Source organism: Chrysemys picta, chromosome 4 (genome assembly GCF_011386835.1).
Source record: "Chrysemys picta bellii isolate R12L10 chromosome 4, ASM1138683v2, whole genome shotgun sequence".
In the NCBI taxonomy this organism is placed as follows: domain Eukaryota; kingdom Metazoa; phylum Chordata; order Testudines; family Emydidae; genus Chrysemys; species Chrysemys picta.
The window spans coordinates 75607106-75633139 of NC_088794.1; the positions used below are offsets into that span (position 1 = coordinate 75607106).

Consider the following 26034-nt stretch of genomic DNA (forward strand, 5'->3'; position numbering starts at 1 on the left):
TCAAAGCTGCCTGTGTGAATTTTTTCTTCTGTGTATGATTTTTTTGGAGTTGAGCTGGGAAGCTATTCACTGTATTTGTTTAAATGACTGTAGTTAGTCAATTTCCCTCAGTTTGGCTGGCTCACCTTCACACTCCAAGAAGTTTTAAACAGCATTTTTTTTTCTGATAAGAGAAACTAATTTATTCCTTTGATTTGTTAAAATTATACAGAATTTGCACTGGTGTCCAAGGTTTTTGTATTGTTGCATTGCAAAATCATGTGACATACATTATGGCTGAATGTGGATTGATATAAATGGTTTTATTCTCCTTTCACACCAGTCATACAGCAGAGTAACCATTCACATCAATGAAGATATTGCTGATTTACAGCCATGTGAGATCAGAATCAGGCCCCACTATACTTGCAATTTGTCATATAAAAGTAGGCTAAATTCTGTTCGCATTTACACCTAGGAAGGGCTGAGAGCATGAATTTGGCTGCAATTTGGAGCTAAAAGCTGATGATGATCATATCAATGGCAAGCATTATTTATTACACGGTTTTATCCTGCTTGTTTTTAACAGTGACAAGGAGACTAACAGCAGTACTCCCTGCTCCTTCCTTTGCTTGCAAGCCAGCAGACTTCCAGGAGCCCAACTAAACAGAGAGTTACAAGAATCAGGACTGTAGGACATTTTCTGAGCTGCTGTATTATGGGATATTTCAGACTGTACCAAAAAGCAAGGCAATCATCTGAAGGCTCGTAAAAACAATTACCTGTGTAGAAATCGATCAAAAGTAGCGGGGGGGGGGGGGGGAATTTACACTGGGAAAGTCATGCAGGGGCCCAGTTATATTACTGCCAGACTCATAAAAGAGGTTACTGGGTGGCATTCAGTTATTATCCTTCAGGAAATATACCACAGCGTGGAAGGGCACAGGAAATGACCTGGAGCCTGGTACAAACAACTAGTGGGATGCTGCCTCAATGCTATAGACTCCTAAGGAATTTCATAGAAGAACTGTAATAAACAAGAAATCTGAGACTCAGAAATCAGAAATGGAAGAGTCCTACTGAATCATCTAATTCAGGGGTCGGCAACCTTTCAGAAGTGCTGTGCCAAGTCTTCATTTATTCACTCTAATTTAAGGTTTTGTGTGCCAGTAATACATTTTAATGTTTTTAGAAGGTCTCTTTCTATACGTCTATAATAGATAACTAAACTATTGTTGTATGTAAAGTAAATACGGTTTTTAAAATGTTTAAGAAGCTTCATTTAAAATTAAATTAAAATGCAGAGCCCCCCGGACCGGTGGCCAGGACCCAGGCAGTGTGAGTGCCACTGAAAATGAGCTCGCGTGCCACCTTCGGCATGAATGCCATAGGTTGCCTACCCCTGATCTAATTCATCCTTCCATTTAGTCTCTGGTCAATGCAGAATTTCTTTTCCTACAAGTATCAGAGGGGTAGCCGTGTTAGTCTGGGTCTGTAAAAAGCAACAAAGAGTCCTGTGGAACCTTATAGACTAACAGATGTTTCGGAGCATAAGCTTTTTTGGGTGAATACTCACTTTATCAGATGCATGTAGTGGAAATTGCACTGACGAAGTGGATATTCACCCACGAAAGCTTATGCTCCAAAATGTCTGTTAGTCTATAAGGTGCCACAGTACTCTTTTCCTACAGTATATGCTCCAAGGTTATGCCCAGTGTAATCTCAAGTGACATGATTGGGATTCCTCAGTTTCTCCTGGGAGACTATTCCACAGTCAAACAGACCTCATAGTTAGGTACATTTCTCCCCCTGATATTTACCCTCAGTCTTCCCTTAGAAAAGTTCTTCTTGGAGGATAGAAGGTTCTTAAATAGGAAGGACTAAGAAATAATTGATAGAACAAATTTGCCGAGGAGGAGCTGGGTCATTTCAGTTGATGTGATATCCTTCGGAGGAGAGGTGCTGTATAAATGTAGGAAATTATTACCTCAGACTGTAACAAAGGAGAATAGTTCCTTGCTGTATATTTACGTATATGAACAGCAAATCTGAGAGACTTGACAGGTGTGATATGGATGAGAGCTTCCATTATGGATGTTAATGAGGTTCTTCAAGTGTCTGTCAGCTATTGAACTGAATAAGGATGTCAACTGATGACTGACAGCTTTCACAGCAGCTTGTGATTTACAGTGAGCTGCTGCTATGTTTCAAACTTTTAAAAGAAAGACACTCCTGTTAGACATGAAAGGCTTAAAGGGATGTTGCTAGTTGCACTTCATGTTTTTAAAAAGCAAATTTCCTTCATTATGTTGCTAATAACACTTAGATTATTAAAACTGGAGATAAAATAAAAATGTAATTTACTGGTCAGCACACTGTCTATATAGTTAGTTTACTTTTTGTACTTCATTCAACTTATATAATGGAAATCAATGAAGCACTCTATATTTATAGTGAGTTTCTAATCTGCTTAATTTTCCAGTCCTTTTCTTCATCAGCAGGATGTTGCAGAATCTGGGCTGTGGATGTTATCCCTTGAAAATTAAGCTGTTGAAATAAAAAAAAAAAATCATGAAAAAATTTCCATGGATGTTATTTTGTAAAATTATCTCTTTAGAAAACCTTTATTTTGATCTAAACGGACCCATCGATATATTTTTAAATCTATATTTTTCAAGCTCTCAGCTTGAGCTCCTTCATGCTGGAGGGAAGGTAGGGAAATGACTCACACTCAGACACTTATCTGCTGTGAAACTACTGTACATAGAAACAGCCTAGAACCATGTTTCCGCTAACAGGGCTTTTGATTATAAGTTCTGCAAGACATTTATAATGCTGCCCTTGATCATATAAAAGAGACTCAGGCCAGGGATGGTATAAACACCAAAGTACATTTCTAACAGTTGGTTGACAAATGGGTACTATATTGCTGCTCATAGGTTACCAATTCACATAAAATGTCAAAATTGAACTTGGATCAAACAGCTGTCAGCACAAATGTTCCTTAGGACGTCTTTCTTTGGCTCTGGATGAAAGCCGCTTAGAACCAACAACACCCAAACCTCTTTCTCCCTCACTTCAGTGTGACAATGGCCCCTCATGTGCCTGAGCAGGCAGCAAGACTGTACAGCATATTCAGACAGGAGTAAAACGGACGGTCAAGAAAACAGTAGGCTCCATGATAACTCTACCAACGCACATGCAATATATCATCAGAGGGATGGTAGGTGGTGTAGAATTTTGAGATGGACTTTTCCTAAAGCGGTTGTGCTGTCTTCTACAAACCTATTAATACTCTGCAGGTTTGACTGACTAAAGCTGCTAGCAGCATAAGATTCTTTTTCTGCATTCTGATAGTTGCACACAGATTTTATCCAAAATAAGTGGGAAATTAGGCTGACATTTTCCAGCAAGACTGGATGGCAAAAACCAAGCTTTCTGTGTATTTACTTCATGAAGGTAGTTATTGATTTACACCAAACTTTCACCTTTCTCCTTGTCAGTGTCACATTCCTCCTCACAGTGAAATTAACAAGGGTTTTACACGTCAAAGTGGTAGCGTTTGTATCAGAGTGTTTTAGACCCATGCCAAAGGTGTCTCTCCCTTCGTCCTTTTTGGAAAAGCTATTTTCCATCGAGGCCCTTCCTTTTAGCTTTTTACTATTTCAGCTACTACTACTATTAATTAATAATGCCCAGCTTGACCCCCCCGTCCACATCCTAGATTTATGTAGAATGGGGCCTCTGCTGTTTACATGACACCCCGCCACCACCCGTGGACTCTGTGGATGTCCTTCCATTGGGATTCCATAATGCTGAGGCTCTCTGAGACCTTATGGGTGAGGCTGGAAGGGCAAGGATTAGGAGATCATCCATCTCCATGATGCCATTCTCTGCTCAGATCCCAGATTACTGCACAGAAGTCTAAGAAGGCCTTCATGCAGTTTGAAGCTACTTGATCTCCCGCTTGGTTGCCTCCATGGCTGCTAGTGAGAAGTGGCGTGAGGACCCCGGGCAACAGCAGCCTGGTTCTTACTGGAGCCATATTGCCACTGGGGAATAGGTAGATGGAGATCATAGAATCACAGGACTGGAAGGGACCTCAAGAGGTCATCTAGTCCAGTGCCCTGCACTCATAGCAGGACTAAGTATTATCTATAGATCTATCTTAGCTATGAACAATCTGAGCACAGTAATCATTACAAAACCTACAACACACCTCACCAGAAAAGGGCTGGCTAATGAGAGAGACCTTGAAGTATGCCATAAAGGCCAAAAAACTTGGACTCTGTCAGTCCAGCTGAGGAAATGAACTTTCTATTAACAGAAAATGCCCTGTCTCCAGCTTCCAGACATTTTATCAGGAGACTGTTACCTCAAGTAACTCCGCCTATTTCAACTACCAGGATGGAACACTCTCTAATGAACTACACCTTTCAGTATACCTCTGATGTAGGTACAAAGTATTATGTCCTTTTTGTGATGGGGAAACAGAGGCACAGAGCAGGTAAGCAACTTTCCCAAGGCCACAGCGTGAGCTAGTAATATATCTAGAAACAGAATCCAAGAGTTTGGACTCCTAGTCCCTTGCTCAAATCATTAAGCACGCTACGCCTCCCACAGCATGTAGACAACATTCACGCTCATCTACACTTTGCTACAGGTTCTCAGATGCCAACATTTTCAATACATATAAATGCCTGCTGTAATTTAAACCTTTTTTAGGACATGAGCCTGTGCTACATGCCCCCTTCTATTTGCTGCCCTGGGATAAGAGGGCATGCCCACACAGAGACATGCTGCTCCAGAAATTCTCTCAGACACCACTTATGGTGATATATTGAAGATGACAAGTTATTTTATTATACAAATGCAAATAGGTATTTACTTCACTGTAACTTTCCAATCTGATGGCATTTTAATGGTCCCCATAAGCTTCTTTCACTTACAGCAAATATCAGTATGCTCACAGACATCAAGAGAATTTATTCTCAGGTAGGGGGAATGTGCTCGTAGAATGACTTTAAAAATGATCATGCTGCCTGATCTGGATTATTCACAAAGTTTGTTAGCATTTCATTTTTCAGTTTGAATAATAGCACAATAAATATAGGTTTGTCAAATGGATTCCTTTATGCGACTAGATGTGACAGCATCCCCCAGTCTTGAATTTTAACATTTGATGTGTTCACAAATCTTGCAGAAATTTGCGAAAAAAGGCAAATATAAGAAGAAGAGAGCAGCATCTGTATACAACTGTCAGGGACCTGTGATACAGCATGAATGTATAATAAAGAATAAGAATGCTTATTAATAATATAGCACATCAAAATCTTATCAATAGTAATATAAATGCAGTGATATTAACAATGTAATATTAAGACTTTGCACTACTATAGGACCTTTCATGCATGAATCTTAAAGTGGTTTACAAACATGAATCAAGCCCCTTGTAAGGAGTATATTATTGTCCTTATATTACAGATAGGAAAACCAAGGTACACTGAAGTTAACTGATGTGCCTAAAGACAGACAGGAAGTCACTGGAACGGTCAAAAACAATAAATCTAAGTGAAGTGAAGGATGTTTAAGATAGAATAACTTATACCTTCTTGCAGGCCCCTCCATGTAAGTTACACCAACCTTAGACTCCCTCAGGCTCACATCACTTATCAACAAACAATTCACAGCCCTTTACAAAGCTCTTCTGAATATGTCCCACTGGGCCAATGGGTTTGTCTACATTAAAAAGTTGCACTGTTCTAACTTAGGGCTTGGCTACACTTGCAAGTTATAGTGCATTAAAGCAGCCCCGGGTGCCCTAAATCCTGAGGTGTCCACACTGGCAAGGCACGTAGAGCGCCGGAACTCTGCAGCTGGAGCGCTCCTGGTAATCCACCTCCATGAGAAGCATAAAGCTTGCTGCGCCCCGGCTGAAACGCCTGGGCGTCAGTGTGGACAAGGTGTTGCATTACTGCGCTGTGATTGGCCTCCAGAAATGTCCCATAATCCCCTGAAGTCAAGTGGCCACTCTTCTTATTGTTTTGAACTCTGCTGCAGACATGTGGATATCCCCTTTCAAAGCTCTGTTTCTGACAGCCAGCATGCTTATCTGCTCCAGGACAAAGCAAACTATTAGTGTGGAATGCTGCTGTTGTGAGTGTGTGTGTGGGGGGGGGGGGCGTCTGCTGCTGTCTGAACTTACAAGACAGCATGCTGACACACTCTCTGCCCCCCAAAACACAGTCTCTCCCCCCACATACACACAACACACTCCCTGTCACACTCCCCCCCTCACCCTCCCCCGCATTTGAAAAGCATGTTGTAGCCACTTGCACACTGGGATAGCTACCACAATGCACTGCTTTTTGTGGCGTTGCAAGAGCTGCTAATGTGGCCATGCCAGTGCGCTTGCAGCTGACAGTGTAAACACAAGGAAGCGTTTTCCCTGCTGCTGTCTCCAAAGGCTGGTTTAACTCCCAACGCTCTCCATCTGCAAATGTAGCCAAGCCCTAAATCTACTGAATGTTAAAGTTGGTAAATGAATGCTCAGATAGACAATGATGATTTCATGTTGGAGAATTATGCTCGTTTGGCCTGGAAGATTAAAAACAATATCTATTGAAATTTGAAGTTGGCTAGTGGGTCTAGCCAAATTCAGCACCACATATATAGTGGTGCTGCTAGTAGGGGTTCAGTCGTACCGCCTGGCTTGAAATAGTAATAACAAACACCAAAGACTTGGTTTTCATGATTTCCATCAGCAGCACCCCCACTATAAAAATTGTTCTGGCACTCCTGCACATAGACACATATGTCTATATATTGAACAATGACAAAAGGACGCACTGGCAAGATTCAGTGAAATGTAACCACTTGGCTAGACACATCCAAATGTAGGACCTGATTTTCCCCTGCCTTGCCCCTTTTGTAGTAATTTGCATCTGTGCAATGTTGATGTAAAACTAAACGGAATCAGAATGGTAGCATCTTAGTCCCACTTTGCACTCACTTTTTGTTGGTGCAAATAATAAACAAGGGGCAAGGCAGCAGAGAATCAGTCCTGTAATTTTTTAAATATGCTTTGTATGCTATTAACTACCTAATTTAATTAAGGTAAAATACTATATCAGATTGATTATTTTAAAAGAAAATAAACCTTGGCACATAAAGGTAATGAAATCAAGTAATTACAAGCAGGTGAGACCTCTATAGATCATTTGATAACAATTGCAAGTGTCACCTATTACTGTTAATGATTCCACTAATCAAGAAGGAATAGGGGATCTAATTCTGATCTGACTCACCCCCAGTTTTACAGACTGGTTCTTCTTCTTTATACCAGTATAAGTTAGGGTAGTATCAGGTTTTGGAACTTATTAGCCCAGCACAAAGCTTTCCTGAGATTTGATCCTAGGCTGCTTTCAAATATTTTTCTTCTTTTTCCCCACTGTTGCTTTTTGAAAATATTTATTTTCTTTGTGTATAGCTCTCCGGTTAGGACTAAACGGCTCAGAATGGCAGCTAAAGCAGCCAACAGCATTCAGATGCTCCTCACAGAGCCTCAAGTTTTGCTCTATCAACACTTTTCTTAAGTGCGTTGCATTAAGAATTCTGTATGACAGGTTTCCACCTCAAGGCAAAATCATCTTTTTTCTCTCTCTCTCTCTCGCTCTCTGACTTGAAACCTGAAGTCTTTTCACATCAAGTATTTAATTTTCCTTTGTTCGGGATAAAATGGTATGTAAAATATGTGTTGCCATGGATGCAAAACCCACAGAGCTTATTGATCCTCTTGCACAGGTAGATTTTAACCAGGTCATCTAGCATTATACAGTATTAAAGCATGGATAGGGATGGGGCAAAGAGAAACAGCTTTTCAATTTTAAGTTCACTCTGCTTGAAGGCAATGTATTGAAATTTTAAAAAGCGTTTTATCTAAAAGAAGAGTTGGCTGGACTGGTTCTAAATGTGTTGAGCAACATTCCTTTGTCAGCATTTGATTTTTCTTCCCCCGTATATTATTCCTTCACTGATAAAGGTTGACAGCAGAACTCTTGTGTTTCCCAATGACTGAGTGGGATTGTTTGCTTTAAATAGGTTCCTAAACCAACTGCTTCTTTCTGACTCATTTTAAAACTGACATTTTCCCACACTGCCTGAGGTGGAATCCATGTGAGACTTTGGGGTACATTATGGATCAATGCTCAACTGCTTCCTCTGCACCCCCTTCCAAAAATACATCTTCATCTTCTGTAAAAGCCCCATAAACATGTATCCATAATAACTCTAAGGAGCGTGTCATGGAATCCCTCCTAGTACCCGATGACCCCAGCTAAGAACTGTATGCAGGCATTGGTGGCATGTCAGGAGTCATACACTCATAAATATGTGGAGCATGCACTTCCACCCCAGTGTTCTGTTCCAGAATGTCCTTTTGTGACTCCCGATTAAGAGGGCCTATGAAATGGCTTCTATGTAAGTTTGGTATAGATAGCTGAATAGGAGAGGAAAATTTCTGTCCTGCAGTTCCTCATTGGGCCACAGGTTTTGTTTGTTTTTCAGTCTGATCTTTTAATCAGCACCTATATTTGGTTCCACCCTTTGAGCAGTAGGGCTCACTAATTGCGTATCCCTAACTTTTATCATTATGGTATTTGCCAGCTGCATTCTTAATAGATCCCTAGTAGTGAGTCTACAGTAGTAGGGTATTCATCAGGGATACGACTAGACTGAGGTTTGATTCTGGGGTCTGCTCTGTCTGATTTGCTTTGCTCCAGCAACCGCTGACTGAGTGCACACAGCCCTATCAGAATTCCTTTTGTGTAGGAGGAAACTGGTTGATGCAGAGCCATCAAAGTAGCTCTGCCATCTCTCCTCTTGACCCTAGTGTAGAGGGTGCTGTCTGTTAGGTAAAGACTGTGTAGCAGGGGCATCCGCACACCCCACAATACCTGGCTGTCAAAACGGCCCATTTGGGCTGTTGCTAATTGGGCATAAGAGCAGCCCTCCGGGCAAGCCCCGGCCCCTGCCCATCACAGGATCAGGGTAACACAAAAGTGGTGTCAAGTATCTCTAATAGTTCTCAGGGTAACCAGGACTGTGAGACACCTTGTTACCTCCTGCTTATAGCATGAGGGAGTTCTGCTTGTGCTTAGTTGACTGTCGGCTTCCTAACATAGCCATTCAAGCACTCTCCTCTGGGCTATGCCAGCTCTTACTTTGCATTGCAGATTAATAATAGGTGCACTCCAGTCCTTGGGTCTTTTTGAAGCATTCCCCTGTGATATCCAGCCCGTCACTGGCTACTCACAGAAATACTAGGTCTGCTGTCCACAAAGGAACAGTGTATGCACCAGATTGTAAGATTCAGCTCAGGACCAGCACTTTGCTTAACACCATAGCACTGAGATATAATTATAATAAAAATAAGAATACGTTCATAATCAAAGATTCATAATTCAAGTGATTGTGAGTAAGAATATTGGAAATGAATGGTTACATATAAAACAAAATCATAACACACATGCTAGAGACTGAACTTAACTATCAGATAAACCTGTCTAGAGAAGTTTATCTTAATAAAAGTCTTTTGCAGCATTTCCAACCAAGATGGGCTGAGATTTCCATGAATGTAAGTGTGCTACCCAATTATTTCCTAGGTGCAGGAAGAGGAGGTGTCTTCTTTGCCTCCTACATATACCCTCAAAGTTCATTGTCTGTCCTTGTTTTTCCTGTGTGCTTCATCTCTATTGATTTAACATATCATTGTTAACATCTGACTTTGTATGTAAATAGGCATCCATTGTGTTAGCTTATAATGCTTAATTTACATCCTGACAAAGAGAGAAACATTTCTTACCTCCTGTCTGGAGGACTAGTTTTTCACCTCTGCCTTGATACAGACTTTAAAACTATATTTTCAATATATACGTAACTCTTTACATAGTATTTCATATAGTACATTTCACAATGATATTAATGACCTGTGTGACCCTGGCTTTCATTTTAAAACCTCACGTGACATTCTTTGGTGGACTATAATGTACATACCAGAATCAGGATATTCTTGTAACCCCTTTGCCACCTGGCATTAAGGGGTTCTTGCGTCACAATAACATGTGCCAACTTTGCCCCCAACAAGTTCAAGAGCATTGACTCTATGCTGTCCACAGTTTAGGTGGACTGTAGAATAAGGGCTTGGGTGTCTGAAAGGGGTAAGGGAGAGATACAGTTATTCCCAACTGAGGACATTCTTTAGAGGCACAATCCTGCTCCTTTGGAAGCCTCCCTCTCTCTCTCAGACTGAGATCTAGGATCTTCCTGAATTCTAATCTAAGTGTGCTCACAGATTTGATCTGTGGCCTTGGACAAGTCATTTAACATGTCTGCCGCAAGTTTTCCATATGTAAATGGGACTAATTCTATTTAAGTACTGCACGTGAGAGTTGTGAGGAGTAATTAAAGCCTGTACAGTTCTATGGGAACTAAATATTAGCATTACATGACACGATGTACATTCTATGTTTTGATGGCCACAAGTTTGGCATGCCCACATTACCTGCCAGTTTTGGCTTGTGGCAGTTGGTATAACCCAAACAGCTCATAAGAACACTTTTCCATTCTAGAGAGAAACAGGCAGGAGATCTCTGGTATACATATACTTTAAAAAGTACTTTACAGAGTCCCTCTAAGTTAATTTAAACCTTATTTTGTAATATCCTTTGTATTTTTGTGGCTTCATCTCCTTTCATTACAGCAGTAATGCACTTGCTTTAGAACATCAATTTGCCCATCATAATTACATTGGACTGTGGCCTCCATAGAGCTGCACTAAAATTGTTTCTTTTCATTTTGTCTAAAGAGTGTAACGTTGCCTCCATAGACTTGGACCAAAATTGGTTCACTTCTTTTCAAATGATCTCTTCCCAGTAGGTTGCATTATAATTTCTTGCACTCATTCCTTACTGCTAGATACACAAGCTTCAATCCAGCTCAGATGATAAATTAGATTGATTTTGGGGGAGGGTGAGTTCTCAGCTCAGTATCCTCTGTGACAGGATCCCCGGGGTGCAACCTGGGACTGTGGGACCACTGTACCCCCTGAACTCTCTCCCACAATGTGTTGCTAGTGACAAGCAGCAAGCCCCTCCAGGTGCTGTGATCACTCAGCACAACCGCATGTGGAGCCCCACACCCAGCTATATTACAAGATGAGCAGTGCAAATTTATTAATTGGTTCACCACTTCATCAATGGAAAATGGATATACACCAGCCTTTGCAAACCTTTTGCCACACACTTCAGGCAAACTCACTGGTAAAGATAAACAGTAAAGAAAATTTATTGACTACAAAACATAGATTTTAAGTGATATTAAACGATAGGCAAAAAGTCAGAATTAGTTACTAAAAGAAATAAAATATAAGCACACAGTCTAAACTCTCAACCCTATTAGACTGGGCAACAACTAGACTAAGCAGTTTTTCTCACCCCACTGGATATTGCAGTCTTCTCTGTTGGAGTCTTCAGTCTTTTTCTCAGTGTCTTTGTTGCTTGCAGCATAGGTGGGGGCAGGCAAAAGGCGAAGCATGGGCCTGCTGTGTTCTGTTTTATACCTTCAGTCCCATGTGCTTGGGGAACACACAAGTCCAGGCAGGTCTGGGAGGCATTGCTGAGTCTGTCCAAGCAAGGTTGAGCAATTCCCCTGGTGTGGCCTCATGCAGACGAGTCATTGAATTGTAGTTACCTTGCTGGACAATGGTTGTTGATGGGTTGTCTGACACCCTGCCTGGGTGTTGGTTACTTTCCTTGCTGTTGCCTCTGGGGAGCTAATATCTGGCTGATTCTCCAACTTACAGCATGTTTTAGTGACAACCATACAACACAATTCTCATAACTTCATGTGCATAATGATATACATATATGGATAGAGAAATGACTTTCAGCAGATCATAACCTTTCCCCTGATACATATAAAGCATGCCTTGTAAGGTAAGATCACAATTATATAAAAATGAGGAAGGGGGGGGGGGTTACAGGCTGCTCCCCCCAAGGTACAGAATGTCACTCCCTCTATATATATAAAAAAGTAGGGCACATCAGAAGAACTTGGTCAACAATTTGCTCAGTTAAGCATGTGGAACTGTTGTACCTGCTCCAAAGGAACCTGGAACTAAATAAGCATGGTGCCTGAATAAGCTACTTATTCAAGAAGAGTGATCTCTCCACTTTTGGGATGAAGGAGACATTAGGATATATGCAGAAGTGCTGTTAGCCATTGATTTCTTTGTTTCACACTACAGAACATTATTTTCCAATAGGGCTGTCAGACCCTGATTACTCATGAGGGCTACAGTAGCAGAAAACTGCATTCTTCTTTCTAACTGAATTGGGGCTTTAATAAAGCTATTGTATTTGACCACCAGCTTAGGAAACAGTAATGTAACCCAATAAGAAAAAATCATTAATGCTCATTGAACATAGCACTCATCTCCAGCTTCTGCCACCCTAGACAGAAGAGGGAAATTCTCTTTCTGTAATTGAAGTCTACATAACTGTATATTTAATTTTTCACCTCCAGCACTTTTTCCAATAAACTGTGTGATGTTTGCTAATTTCCTCTTAAAACCCAAGGTAATGCACACATAAAGGGGCTGTCATGCCTGTCAGCAGGAAAATAATTGTCTGGGATGGTTCCTTGCAAATAAAAACTTGCTTCCTCTCACTCAGATGGCTCTATTGGACCTGGGTCACCTTCCAATTACTTCCCATGCCCACAATGGTCTAAAGTGGACTTTGTAGATAGAAATTATCATTACGTTTTATTCTAAAATCGCTGAAGAGCAGGGGCACTGTGGCCACATATACTTTCCCTAGCCATGCCCCAATACGTCACCTACTACAGGGATTGTAAGGCATTCTGCCCTATCCAGGGACTATGCAGCGAGAATTCTTGGATAGTGAGTTAAGCTGGCTTTCCTCCTGTGGCGTTAAGCAGAAGGAATGAGGTGCCTTAAAGTTCTTTGGACTAATGCCTTACTTTTCTAGGGAAGTAAATAGGCCAGGAAATGCCCAAAGCAATGGAAATTGTTGTGTACTGTCCCTTTCTTGAAAACTAGATCTGGATCCAAATTTTATAGCTAGCCTAATCTTTATAATGGGCTGTACATAAACCACAGTTCCAAACACCTCAAAGACTGGGGTGTTCAAAATCTGCTTCTGGATCCAGATGGTTGTGGTTTAAGATTGTCTCTAGCTACAACTGGTCCCGTGAGAATAAATCTTGGCCAAATTCACCCTTATAGGCACTGAGGCAAACTGGTGAGTCCTGCTGCTGTGGAAGCCCACTTCAAATCCCCATCAAGTTCAAGAAACAGCTTGCTCTCCTGCCAGCAAGCAAAAGTTGAACCACTTTGGGCTAGATCCACAGAGGAGACTTAAGCCCAGCATTGCAATGCCCAACTTTAGGTGCCTTACTGCCTAATTGAAAAAACAGCTCCCAGTTAGGTGCTCAGGCTCCCTACACAATGCATAGGGAGAGTTAGGTGCCTGAGAATGGGATTCATAAAAGCCAGCATGCTGAGCAGGAATCCACCTAAGCTACATGATAGGAAATGATGAGGAGAATGTTGTGACCTAAGCCCCTCTTACCTCCAGAAAAGCACGTAGACACCTAACTCTGGGCCAGAAGGAGGCACCTCTCTCCACTTGGGATTTACAGCTGTGAATCCTCTCCTGGAATTAGGCATCCTAAGCCTTTTGTCTCAAAAAAAAAAAAAAAATGAGGAGGCGCTGTGGCCCTTATTTATAACCTTGAGCCCAGTGGTTAGAGCACTCATCCAGGGTGTGGAAGACCAAGATTCAGATTGCCCCTCGGCCTGATTCAAAGCAGGGATTTTAACCATATCAGAGGAGAGCACCCTAACCACTGGGCTATGAAGTATTCTGGGGATCTCTCTCAATTTCTCCTGTTGAAGCTGTTCCCCTTTGTATAAATAACTAAATATTCATTGGGATAGATGAAGAGTGAGAATGACTCTATGTTCTAGGGCTTAGGGCCTCACATACCTACATACCTCACCTGGTATGTAGGACTCAGACCCAAATTCATGTCCCTGTTGAACTTGGGTTTCCCAGGGTTAATAGGGGGCCAATACCACTTGTGTTTTGTTAGCTGACCTCTGAGAATGCCTACCAGGTTGGGTCCTGGAGGTGAGATAGATGAGGGAATGCCTAGTTTGAGGATCCTGCTGAAGCTTAGGTATTTGGATAATGGGACTGAGGCACCTGTGCACATGCCCTGTGGTAGATCTTTACATGCCTAAGGGACTGTACCAGCAGAAACTTAGATACCTACAGAATTAGGTGGCAGCTGAGTAGGGGGTTTGAAGATCTAAATTTTGGACTTAGGTGTCTAAAGTAGCATTTAGGTGTATAAATCCCTTTGTGAATCTAGTCCTTTAGCCCTAAAAAAGGGCAGACTGGATCTTATTGAGTACAATGCTTCAGTACAGCATTAATAAAACCAAATGTCTCCAAGGAAAAATTTGATACAACTAACAATGTTACATTAGCTTTATTTCAATGTAATGAAAAAGAGCACTACAGGAAACTACTAGTAAACACTTTATCCGGGCTTCTCTTTAGAGCACTTCTTGGTCAATTATGCCACCATAGAAAACATCATCTTCACTCTCCAAAAAACCTACTATAAGGGACAAAAATGAAAGGACATGACTAACATGACTATATGATTAAAGATAAATAGATGATCGTTTTTGAGTAGCAAATCATCCTGGATAAATAATAAAAGGCTTATAAATATGTATGATTATATTTCATGTTAGAAGTTTCTGTTTACAAGGCAAAATGCAGCAATAATTTACAAAAAGGACTATTAAGAAATAGTTTGATCCATAATAATAAGTCTCTGTGGTTCAAAGTGGTTTTGTTCATCATATTAATTTTGTGTGCGCGTGTGCGCATGTAATAAGGGTAAGTGAATAAAATTAACACAATTCATCAAACAGCATTTGTGGATTATGGTCAGGTAATATAGGCAGTGTAGAGGTTAAATCACAGTTTTTCTAATGAGACTAGCAGTTTACATTCTTTCATGAGCATGGAACATTAGCAACAGCTGGGATTCTTTCATTCACAATATTTCTGAAATGGATTTATTCAGCAAGGGGACATCACATTTCGCTGCAATGAGCTCTAATAAGATAAGATGTTGGCTAATATAGTAACAGCAGGAGATCAGAATAGGTGATCTCGTGGGCACGCCTGGTAAAATGAAATCGGTCATAGAGTCTAGCTGCATATGAATATTGTATACATTGTGTGCAGGATTATCTGCATTAGACTGTGTATAAAACTAACTAGCTAAAAGCTCCCCTGCTCCTTCTTGAATTTACTCCTTTCATTACTTCTCCAGCAAAAGCAAAGGTTTTCAGTACTGATCAGCATACCCAAAGTTACAGTGATGTGGAAATAAAGAAATAGCTCACTGATCACATGAAAAGGTTTTACGCACGGGGGAAAAACTAGCATCCATTTAGCAAAGGAAAGTAACTGCCACATGAGACTGAGCTGACACAGATTCTGTAATGTTTGCTAAAATATTGTTCCAAGGAAAGGTGCAAATGTAAGGGGTCCTAGTTTGCACTTAATAGAAAACACTTTCCCTCGTGACAGCCCCAGATAGGTGTTAATGGATTCTGATTAATACCTTCGTTCACTGCATGCTGAACACATGAGGCTGTATTCTGATCTCAGTAACCAGGGCCGGCTCTAGCTTTTTTGCCGCCCCAGGCAAAAAAGCCTCCGGCCGCGCCCCCCAGCGCGGCAGGGGAGGGGGCGGGGCGGTGGGGGAGAAGGCGGCCGGAGCCCCGGGGGAGGGCGGCGAGCCCCAGCCGGGGCTCCACTCTCCCCGGCGGCCGGAGCCGGAGCACCACACTGCGCCGCCCCCCTCCAGGTGTCGCCCCAAGCACAAGCTTGGTGGGCTGGTGCCTGGAGCCGGCCCTGCAGTAACACCGGGGTAAATTGGAGGTAACTCAGTGTATTTCCTCCAGTGTAACTGAGATCAGATTCTAGCCCAAGGTGCACTAGCTGCAAAGTTCAGCTACGTATTCCAATCATTTGAAGCAGAAAAAAAAACTGGATTTGCAAAAACTGTTGAGGACACTGGGACAATCTTAGTGTTGCCATCCCTCACAATTTATTGCAAGTTACCAATCTTCACAATTTTATTGCAAGTCTCACAATATCTGGAGCTTTTCTTAAAGCCTAGCTTCTAGATCCATGTGATTAGAGAAAAAAAAAGTAGGGTTTTTTAAGCCCTCAGGGTTGTTGAGAAACACTTGAAAATGTGACCCCCCCCAGTGCAACCTGCAGGCTCAGAAACCAGAGGAAAATAAAAATAAACCTTTTTTTAAAAATTGATTTTTTTTTAAGCCAAACTCAGGATTTGGAGGATGGAGGGAGCTGAACAAAGCCACGCTGCAAAGAAGACACTATTTTGAAGAGCGCACTACCCTGCTCTCACTGGAGTGACCTCACATGCCGCATGTGTGTGAGGTCACACTAGCAGAGGCGAAGCATCAAGTTCTTCAAAATGGCATCTGCCATCCATGATATCAGACAAAACTGCATCCAGTTTTGTCTCCATACTGGAAAGGGACACAACCATAGAAAAAGAGGGTTTTGTGGCTTAAAGCCAGACGAATGGCCTGCCTAGATGGAGGTCCTGCTCCAAATTCTGTTACTGGATCTCACTGCTGGCAGCACAGCAGAACAGAGTATGTTTGGTAGCACCATGCAGCTAGAAGGGAGTTGGAAGGTTTCAGGCCTGCTGTGAGAATAGTGGCTTCCTAAAATGGTGCAAATCAGGGGTTCTCAAGCTGGGGGTCACAAGGTTTGTACATGGGGGGTCACGAACTGCCAGCCTCCACCCCAAATAGGGTGACCAGACATCCCAATAATATCGGGACCGTCCTGATATTTCTGGGTTTGTCCCGATATCGGTCGTGATGCAATTTGTCCTGATATCCGCCGGAGGCGGATTTTTTTTGCTCTGCCAGTGGGACTGACTCGACTTTTTTTTTTGGCTCCGCCGGTGAAACTGACTCGGCTTTTTTTGTGTGCAACCCCCCTCCTCCCCCAATTGTCCCAATATTTTGTTTCCCTCATCTGGTCACCCTAGCCCCAAACCCCGTTTTGCCTCCAGCATTTATAATGGTGTTAAATGTATAAAAAGTGTTTTTAATTGATAAGAAGGGGTCGCACTCAGAGGCCTTCTATGTGAAAGGGGTCACCAGTACAAAAGTTTGAGAACCACTGGTGTAAATCATATGCTCCTATTGGCATTGCTATTAGCTTTCTAATCCTCATGTAGCCACTACAGACAAGGGGCCTGATTCTTTTCTTGCTTAAGCAAGCAAAACTCCACTGGCTTCACAGCAGTTACTCCTCACTGATGCTAGGGTGACCAGGTATCTGGTTTTCAACCGGAACACTCAGTCGAAAAGGGAACCTGGCGGCTCCGGTCAGCACCGCTGACCAGGCCATTAAATGTCCGGTCAACGGTGCTGCGGGGCTAAGGCGGGCTAGTCCCTACCTGTCCTGGCTCCGCGCTTCGCACTGGAAGCAGCCAGCAGATCCGGCTCCTAGGCGGGGAGGGACCAACTGGCCCTGAGCACTATCTCCACACTCCCATTGGCCGGGAACCACAGCCAATGGGAGCTGTGGGGGCGGTGCCTGCAGGTGAGAGCAACGCACAGAGCCACCTGCCGTGCCTCTGCCTAGGTGCCAGACCTGCTGGCTGCTTCCAGGGCCCAGTGCAGAATCAATTTGACTTACCTGCCGTCCTCACGGCGCGGGATCAACAGCCGCGGCTCCCCCGTCGACTCCGCTACCGCCTAAGGAAGTCTGCCTTAGCCACCCTGCTGCATCTCTGACTGGGAGCTGCTGGAGGTAAGCCTGCGCCCCAACCCCCTACCCCATCCCTGAGACTCCCCCAACCCAGAGCCCCCATTTGGACCCCAAACCTCTCATCCCTGGCCCCATGCCAGAGCCTGCACCCCCAGATGGAGCCTTCACCCCCTTCTGCACCCCAACCTCCTGCCCCTGCCCAGAGCCTCCTCCCAGACCCTGAACCCCTCATCCCCAGCCCCACCCCAGAGTGTACACCCCCAGATGGAGCCCTCACTCCCTCCTGCACCCCACCCCCCTGCCTCAACCCATAGCCCCTTCCTACACCCCTCATCCCCAGCCCCACCCCTAGAGCAACACCCCCAGATGGAGCCCTCACCCCCTCCTGCACCCCAATCCTCTGCCTCAACCCACAGCCCCTTCCTGCACCCTCATCCCCAGCCCCACCCCAGAGCGACACCCCCAGGTGGAGCCCTCACCCTCCCTGCCCTCCAACCCCCTGCCTCAAGCTGCAGCCCCCTCCCACACCCTAAACTCTTCATCTGCAGCCCCATCCCAGAACCTACACCCACAGATGGAGCCCTCACCCTTCCTACACCCTGAGCCCCCTCCCACACCCTGAATCCCTCTGCCCCACCCTGGAGCCCCCTCCTGCACCCCAAACCCTTCATCCCCAGCCCTACACCAGAGCCTGCACCCCCTCCCACAACCCAACATAGTGAAAGGGTACATCCAGACTACCTGCCGGATCGGTGGGTAGCAATTGATCTATCGGGGATTAATATATCGCGTCTAGATGAGATGTGATATCGATCCCCAAACGCGCTCCCGTCGACTCCGAAACTCCACCAGGGCGAGAGGCGGTAGCGGAGTCAACGGAGGAGCCGCGGCTGTCGATCCCGCGCCGTGAGGATGGCAGGTAAGTCAAAATAAGATACGTTGACTTCAGCTACGCTATTTCCGTAGCTGAAGTTGCCTATCTTACATCCCCCAGTGTAGACCAGCCCAAAGTGAGGGAGGGGGAATGTAGTCAGTGGGGGGCAGGGCCTCGGGGAAGGGGCAGGGCTAGGGTGTTCAGTTTTGTGTGATTAGAAAGTTGGCAACCCTAACTGATGCTGAATTTAGCCTTAGAACACCTTGCCCTAGGAAACATACAATGGAGTGAGATTTTTAAATTAGTCACTGAAACAGTGTTGTTGCCACCATGTTGGTCCCACACCTGAAGCAGAGCTCTGTGTAAACTTGAAAGCTTTGTCTCTCTCTAACCCAAAAGAAACTGATCCAATAAAATATATTACCTCACCCACCTTGTCTCACTGAAACACACACACGCATTTTTCATCATACCAAGAGGGAGATACTTACTTTAGCATTAATCCCAGCAGGTGAGGGATTTCCCCTTCAAATCAACGTGTTCTGATAAATCTGATGCTTCCTGCAGTTTTAAAGGGAGGGGAGAGAAAAAAGGCCATTGCCACTTTAAATGACTCAGGAAGTAAAAACCAGGATGGCCTGAACTTTAAAAGTGAAAGTAGCTGCTAATGTGTATCGGGCCCTGCTGCTTCGTTTAGAGCAGCAACTGGGATCCCAGCACCCTGCTCATCAAAACTAAGGGGGGAGAGGTTATTTTGGCTTGTTAAATCCCAGTTGCTCAGAAGGTGGGAGGCGCAGGGGATCAGGCCGGGAGCTCAGCCAGGAATAGAAGGAGAGGGATTGTAGCTGGAGACGAGGAAGCAGAGCAACTGGGCCGTTCAAGTGTCGCAGGGCAGAGAACAGCTGGAGGCTTGTGCTGGAAAGGGGGAAGCTGCTTCCCAGCTGAGAGCTGCCGCAGGGAAGTGACCAGGAGGGGTAGGGGGCTGCGGCACCAGCCAGGCCAGGCCAGGCCGCCCCTGGGAGAGGCTCGCCATGGCCTCTGCGAAGGGGGAGCGCGCCGAGGAGCTTCCCCCCGACGGCACGTGCGATGTCTGCGAGCCCGATGAAGCCGAGAGCGCGGTGGGGGTGTGCGAGGAGTGCGGCTTCTCCTTCTGCCAGCCCCACGCCAAGGAGCATGGCCAGAAGTACGCGGCCCACCACCTGCGGGGCCCTGCCTCGGGCCGCGACGAGGCGGGGGAGGGCGAGGAGGCGGGGGAAGAGGCGCCCAAGCTGGAGCGGAAGAAGTGCGAGGAGCACGGGCAGGAGTTGAGCCTGTACTGCAAGGAGCACGAGAAGATCATCTGCGTGCTGTGCGCCGTCACCGGCACCCACCGGCAGCACCAGCTCATCACCCTGGATGAAGCCTACCAGACCATGAGGGTAAGCGCCCCTCCCTCCCTAGAGCATCTCCAACAGGCTCACCTGCCTTCCCCCGGTTTCTCACCGCCCTGGGACCCTCTCCTCCGCTCGCGGGGTGCCGGAGGAAGAGCTCCAGTGAAGTGGCAGCATTGCACCGGTGTTGTGAGTGGAGCCCCATTGCACACCCTGGGGAAACTGAGGCACAAAGAGGGGCAGTTGCTCTCTTTGCAGGGCTGTTATGCAGTGTGTCAGTTTCAGGGTCCAGTATGGCCTGCCAGGATGTGTTAGGCCAGACTCACTGGTGCCCCATGTGTCCTCCCTTCTTATGGCTCCCCATCACATTCACCCATAAACAGAAGGATGACAAGAGATGGAGAAAGAAGGGGCTTTAGAGCAGGCCCAAGGTATCTCTTTAGGATGGTGTAATCTCATGTCTGCCCCCCACCAGTGCAAGAGACAGGCCACACTCCCATATTGGGTGTTGGTTACCTGAGATGATTCTGCACTCCATCAGTTCCCCATTGCCACAAGCTCCTTTGGCAATAGGGCATTGGGGGATGTAAAATAGGCTAATGCTCAGGACTACAGTATTCTGCAGCGGAAGCTGAACTGGCCCCCGATACTCCTGAACAAGGGAGGCACAAGCAACCTCCCCTCTGCCTTTGTGCTAGTGCAGAAGTTAATTCCCCTGATGATGGTCTATAAACTCTTGGGTATTGTGGGCTTGATTTTTCTCTTGCATGAGTTGACACTGGAGTAACTCCACTGATGCCAGTGAAGTTGCTTTTGAATCCCATCAGAGCCTCAAGAGAGTAAGGCCGTCTGTCTCTTTGTCTTTACAGTGCACCCAGGAAACAAACATAACCAAATTCTCTATTGTGTATTGCTGCTTACAACCCAAATATAAACCAGACCCAACTTTTGCTGTGTCCAGTTGAGACAGTTTCATTTGGACCCATCAGTAGGCTGCCTATTGAAAGCATGGTTGTTAATGCACTCTAAGGCCTGATGATCCATGCTGCAAAGTTTTATCAGTAAAACTTGCCTTCTGTTGGCACACAGGCTGTATGCAGTGTGTTCCTTCTTAGAGATCCTAGGAAGGTTTTGTCTTTCAGCATTTCCATGCCTGCCCCAGAGGGATGGTTTGTGGTGTCTTTAATATCCTTGGCAAAGCAATCATTTCTGGGAAGTTTTTCCACATATTGTTATCACATCTGACCTGCCCTTCCCCTGATGAGGGCATTTTCTATACTGAAACTAAGTGAATTAGCAAACAAATCCCAGGGTCTGTCACTACAGGCTCAAGAAGCAACCAGCCAGACCAAGCTTCTTTTCTCTGCTTCTGTGGCACTTGGGGCAGCTACAAGAGCATGTGTGGATTGGCCCCAGGGAGTTATCAATAGACTGCTTCTTTCTCCATCTCTTCCAACCCTTCTGTTTATGAGTGAGTGTGATGGGCAGTCATAAGGGGAGATGACACGGGGCAAGAATCAAGAAAGGAGGATGGGGGGGAGAAAAAATACATGGGTTAGAGATCAGGGGAAGAGAGATGGTGAGATGGCAGCAACTGTGCTGGGGCATTGACATGTGAGGACATAGAGAAAGGTAACCAGCCACCAATCAGTTGTAAAGAGCATCTCCAATAGTGAAACAAAGCATGGGAACTATGGAATGAAATCTGACATAGGCAAGTAGCTCTCAGTAAATGTAATATTGCTGCACCTTAGAGACTAACAAATTTATTAGAGCATAAGCTTTCGTGGACTACAGCCCACTTCTTCGGATGCATAGTCCACGAAAGCTTGTGCTCTAATAAATTTGTTAGTCTCTAAGGTGCCACAAGTACTCCTGTTCTTTTTGCGGATACAGACTAACACGGCTGCTACTCTGAAACCTGTAATATTGCTGGGTTTCCTTGGGGGTTATTGACATGTATAAACCTCTTACTCTCTGAAGTGGGAAGTTCTTGTATATTTCAGTAGCCTGCTGGTGCAGCGTGCTCTGGCAAACCAAGACACAGCTGGTAGGTTTAATTTTAGGCCTCCCTTCCAACCTTGATGGTTGTTTTTCTGCAATCCCAGGAAAAGTGCTGCTCTGTCTCTTAGGAAGTGTGGGAGTTTTTAAAGACATGGTGTTAATTTTCTAAGTATCAAAATAGAAAGGGGAAAAATACACAGACGTGCTGCTTCCTCTTTGTTCACTTCACTGCAGATTTATTTGTTCCATTAATGGCTAAAATGACTAGCTAAAGGACTGATAGCTCCTCTGGATACATCTACACTGCAGCTGGGAGCTTAGGGGGTTGAGTGGGCTGGAGATCCCAAGCTCCAGCCCATGCCGCTATGCCCACGCTGCTGTTTTAAGTGTACTAACACAAGCCTTGCCAGCTCAAATCCATCTACCCAGGCTTGCTCCCTGCTGCAGTGTAGACATACTTTCAGTCTACCCTGCTGTTGCCTTTCAGCTGCACATTTCTGAAACCTTCTCCCATAGTTCCACAAAGAGTGGACTGGATGATTCATGGGGGATTGGTAGTAAGATATTAAAAGCCTCTGAGTTGTATCCAACCCCCATTAGTTGCTGCTGCTGTTTAGCTGAGAGTTCCTACAGTCTGTTGGCTGTTGGGTGGCCTATGCGAAATAAATTTGTTGACTTAGTCCAGTTTCACGGTCTACATCGTAAAAATTGCTAGCGCCCGTAGCACTGTTGTTTGGAGTCTCAGCAGAAGGGCCACTGAGAGCAGGCTCCTCTCCAACTCCGAGAGCTGGTTCCTTTGATCTGGGTTGCAGCACATAGGGGAAGCTTGTCTGGCTGCTCTCCTTGCGTTGCCTGTTTTCTGTCTAAAGTTGGGACTTCAGTCTCCAGGGCTGTCAAGACAACTCCTGTTGTAAGCACTACATTCACATGCACAATATGTTTTTTTTAAAGAGTGCTCCCAAGCCATATTTGTTTCAGTAGTGTCACTTCAGTGTCTGAGGCCTGGTCCCCACTAAGCCCCCACTTCGGACTAAGGTACGCAAATTCAGCTACGTTAATAACGTAGCTGAATTCGAAGTACCTTAGTCCGAACTTACCGCGGTCCAGATGCGGCAGGAAGGCTCCCCCGTCGATGCCGCGTACTCCTCTCGGCGAGCTGGAGTACCGGCGTCGACGGCGAGCACTTCCGGGATCGATCCGGGATCGATTTATTGCGTCTTAACCAGACGCGATAAATCGATCCCAGGACATCGATTGCCTGCCGCCGGACCCTCCGGTAAGTGAAGACGTACCCTCAGATCGTTATTGTGCTTCCCTTAGAAGAAGTGAAAGCGTCAGTAACAAAGACACCACCACCCACCCATTCGCAGAGGTGAAGGGGCTGGATAATAGGCTGAAATCTTGTTCTTGTTCGTCAAGGTCATTCTTTGGCTAAGGGTTCCAAGTCAATAAGATGAAACCCAGAAACTTAGAGATGGGTCTGACCTGCTAAATTGGAATCTGAATCCAAGCATTGCCATCGTTTGAGGAGGTGAGGGGGTAGTGGTTCTGTTAATGGATTTTTGTTTTGAAAGAGAAGTATATGGGCTGATCCCTGGAGGGAACCTTACATTTTTTGAAATTGTTATTGGAATTTCTTTTGGCGCTCAAGTAGTTGCTGATTAGAACAAGGCTAGTAGTGCAACAGGATTAATGAATGCCCATTTCATTAAGGGACTTATTTCCGATGTGCTGAACACCCATAGCTTCCAGTGACTTGAACTGGAGCTGTGGGTCCTTAGCATCTCTTTAAAAACAAGGGGTGGGATCCTTGTTCTCTGCCCCCCCCCCCCCACCCCCATTCCAGCTTCTTTGTTCTGGGTAAAAAGGCTGAAATGGTGTAAGCAGCTCTAAAAGCCTCAGATCTGGAAGGGACAGGCTGGGGGCAGGTACTGTGGAGGAAGCCATAAGGAGTCCTTGAGAGTTAGCCTTCACAAGCCTTGGCATTGGGGGCAGGGATGAGAGGGCATGTTAGGGGTGGGGGTTGCAGCAAGCAGACAGTTTCCAGCAGTGGTGCAGCCCAGAGCAGTGTTGCCAATGTAGCAAATTTGTTGCTAATCTAGCAGCTTTTTAGTCTCAGAAAGATTTGTCAAGCTTTGCTGCACCAGGTTGCTGAACAGTGACTTTTAAATAAATTTCTGGATACTCTGACTTTTGCTTTTGCCCGTGCTCAGGGAGTGAGCTTCAATTCCAGTCAGACCTTGCTTGGAGTTGGAGGCACCTGTCCATGCGCACTTCAGGGGTGTCAGATTTTGGCGGGGGGACGACGACGAGGGGAAATGCGGTGGCACCAGTTGCTCCTTGTGTAACTCTAGGCAGCGGCAAGCAGCAGCTGTAGTCTGCCCTGTTGTCACTCAGGACCCAGCAGTGTGGAGGCCGGAACCTCCGGCTGCAAATGGTCTCACTGGGCTCAGCAGGTAAGAGACTCTCAGGACTAAGCTACCTGCCTCCCCCCACTTCCTGCAGGCACTCGCCATGCAGCCCTTTGCATTTCTCTAGACACTCAGCATCAACCCTGGCATCCCCCAGACACCCAGCACACATCAATCCCCCCTCAGACGTTGATCACCCACAGCCCTTTACAAAGGGTCGTTTACCATGAATGTGGAATCAACATCATCTCGGCACGATCAAATACAACTCGAATAGATCCTGAATCCTCCGCTGTACAGTTGCGAAACATGGACACTATGTTGCTCAGACTGGACAAAGCTGGAGGCTTTCCGCATAAAATGCCAACATCGTATATTGGGCATAAAGTGGAATGACTTTGTAACGCAGATGTTTACGGTTGCTCCAGTCTACAGACTACTGGGGCCATTTGTCCATAGCCGGCATCTTATGCTTTTCAGACATATTGCCAGAATGCCACAAGGCGTTCCAGCAAACGCCATTCTCTGGGTGGCTTGGAACATCCGGGATACAATTTCACCAACTGAGGGGTGGAGGCGGCCCAGAGACAGACCCCCCTATTACATAGGTGCATCAAGTCTGTTCCAACATAGGACTTTCAACTGGTCAAGGCTTTGCGGCCACACAGGAACTGACCAAATGGCGAACAAGTGGTACAGCCGATTGTTCAGCTAAGCATTGAAAAAGAAGAAGCACCGCCTATTTAGCTCCCCTACCATCCCCTACACAGAATCTCTTGTGTGTCTGTCAACCTTGCTGTACCCACAATGCTTCCCCAGAGCTCTGTCCACTCTCTGGCACTTCACCCAGAATACTTAAATCTTGTTACAATATATCTGAAAGGGGAAACCTTTGCAGGAGAGCAGTCGGGTCCTTAGAATTGTCCTTTTCAATAAATCTCCACAGCCATGTGGAAGCAAGGCAAATGGTTGTCTTGATGCCTGTATTCGCTTTATTTAAAATTCAGTTTTAATTATTTTAAAACTCCAATGAATGCGTCTCTAGCTGTCCTAACGTTTACTACATCTGTCAGAGAAGCAACCTTTTCTTTTTAGCTTTTATACTTGTGGATTTTTATTTCAAATTGCATGCTACAGTAGCATTCAAAAGCATAACATTTACAACTGACTCCACCACAAGTTGAGTAAAATCCATACTGAATCGTTCAAGGGCATACTGACGTAATTCATATGTTAATCACCTTTTCCCAAAAATAAGAAAAAGAAACAAGGAAACAAGAAACAATTCATTACAATGTGTCCCTGCAAACAAATCTATAAAGCTTTTACCAAGTAGCAAAACATTGCAGTCATATGTACTTTAGAAGTCTTGTTGGTTACAAGACTTCTCCTGTTTAGGAAAAGATGGAGGGACTGCTCCCGCTGAAGTCGGTGACTTCACTAGCAGTGGATTCAGGCATCAA

At 45.0% G+C, this 26034-nt stretch overlaps 1 protein-coding gene and 1 long non-coding RNA gene across 3 annotated transcripts in view; one reads left to right on the forward strand and one right to left on the reverse strand.

The window, feature by feature from the left end:
• Positions 1-1625: 1625 nt before the first annotated feature.
• LOC135983102 (uncharacterized) lies at positions 1626-19418 on the reverse strand. Its single transcript, XR_010600596.1, has 3 exons — positions 19278-19418; positions 11472-14688; positions 1626-2526 (listed from the first exon to the last, which is right to left on the reverse strand). It is a non-coding gene; the product is annotated as an uncharacterized LOC135983102 (long non-coding RNA).
• Positions 19408-26034, forward strand: part of TRIM44 (tripartite motif containing 44) — a 99946-nt gene continuing 93319 nt past the window's right edge. The window contains exon 1 of one of the 2 annotated variants that reach the window (XM_005304525.4): positions 19408-20204. In XM_005304525.4, the coding sequence (XP_005304582.2) occupies positions 19818-20204 (387 nt within the window). In that variant the 5' untranslated portion in view covers positions 19408-19817. The remainder of the gene's footprint in view (positions 20205-26034) is intronic. The other variant, XM_042849174.2, reaches the window with a different exon arrangement.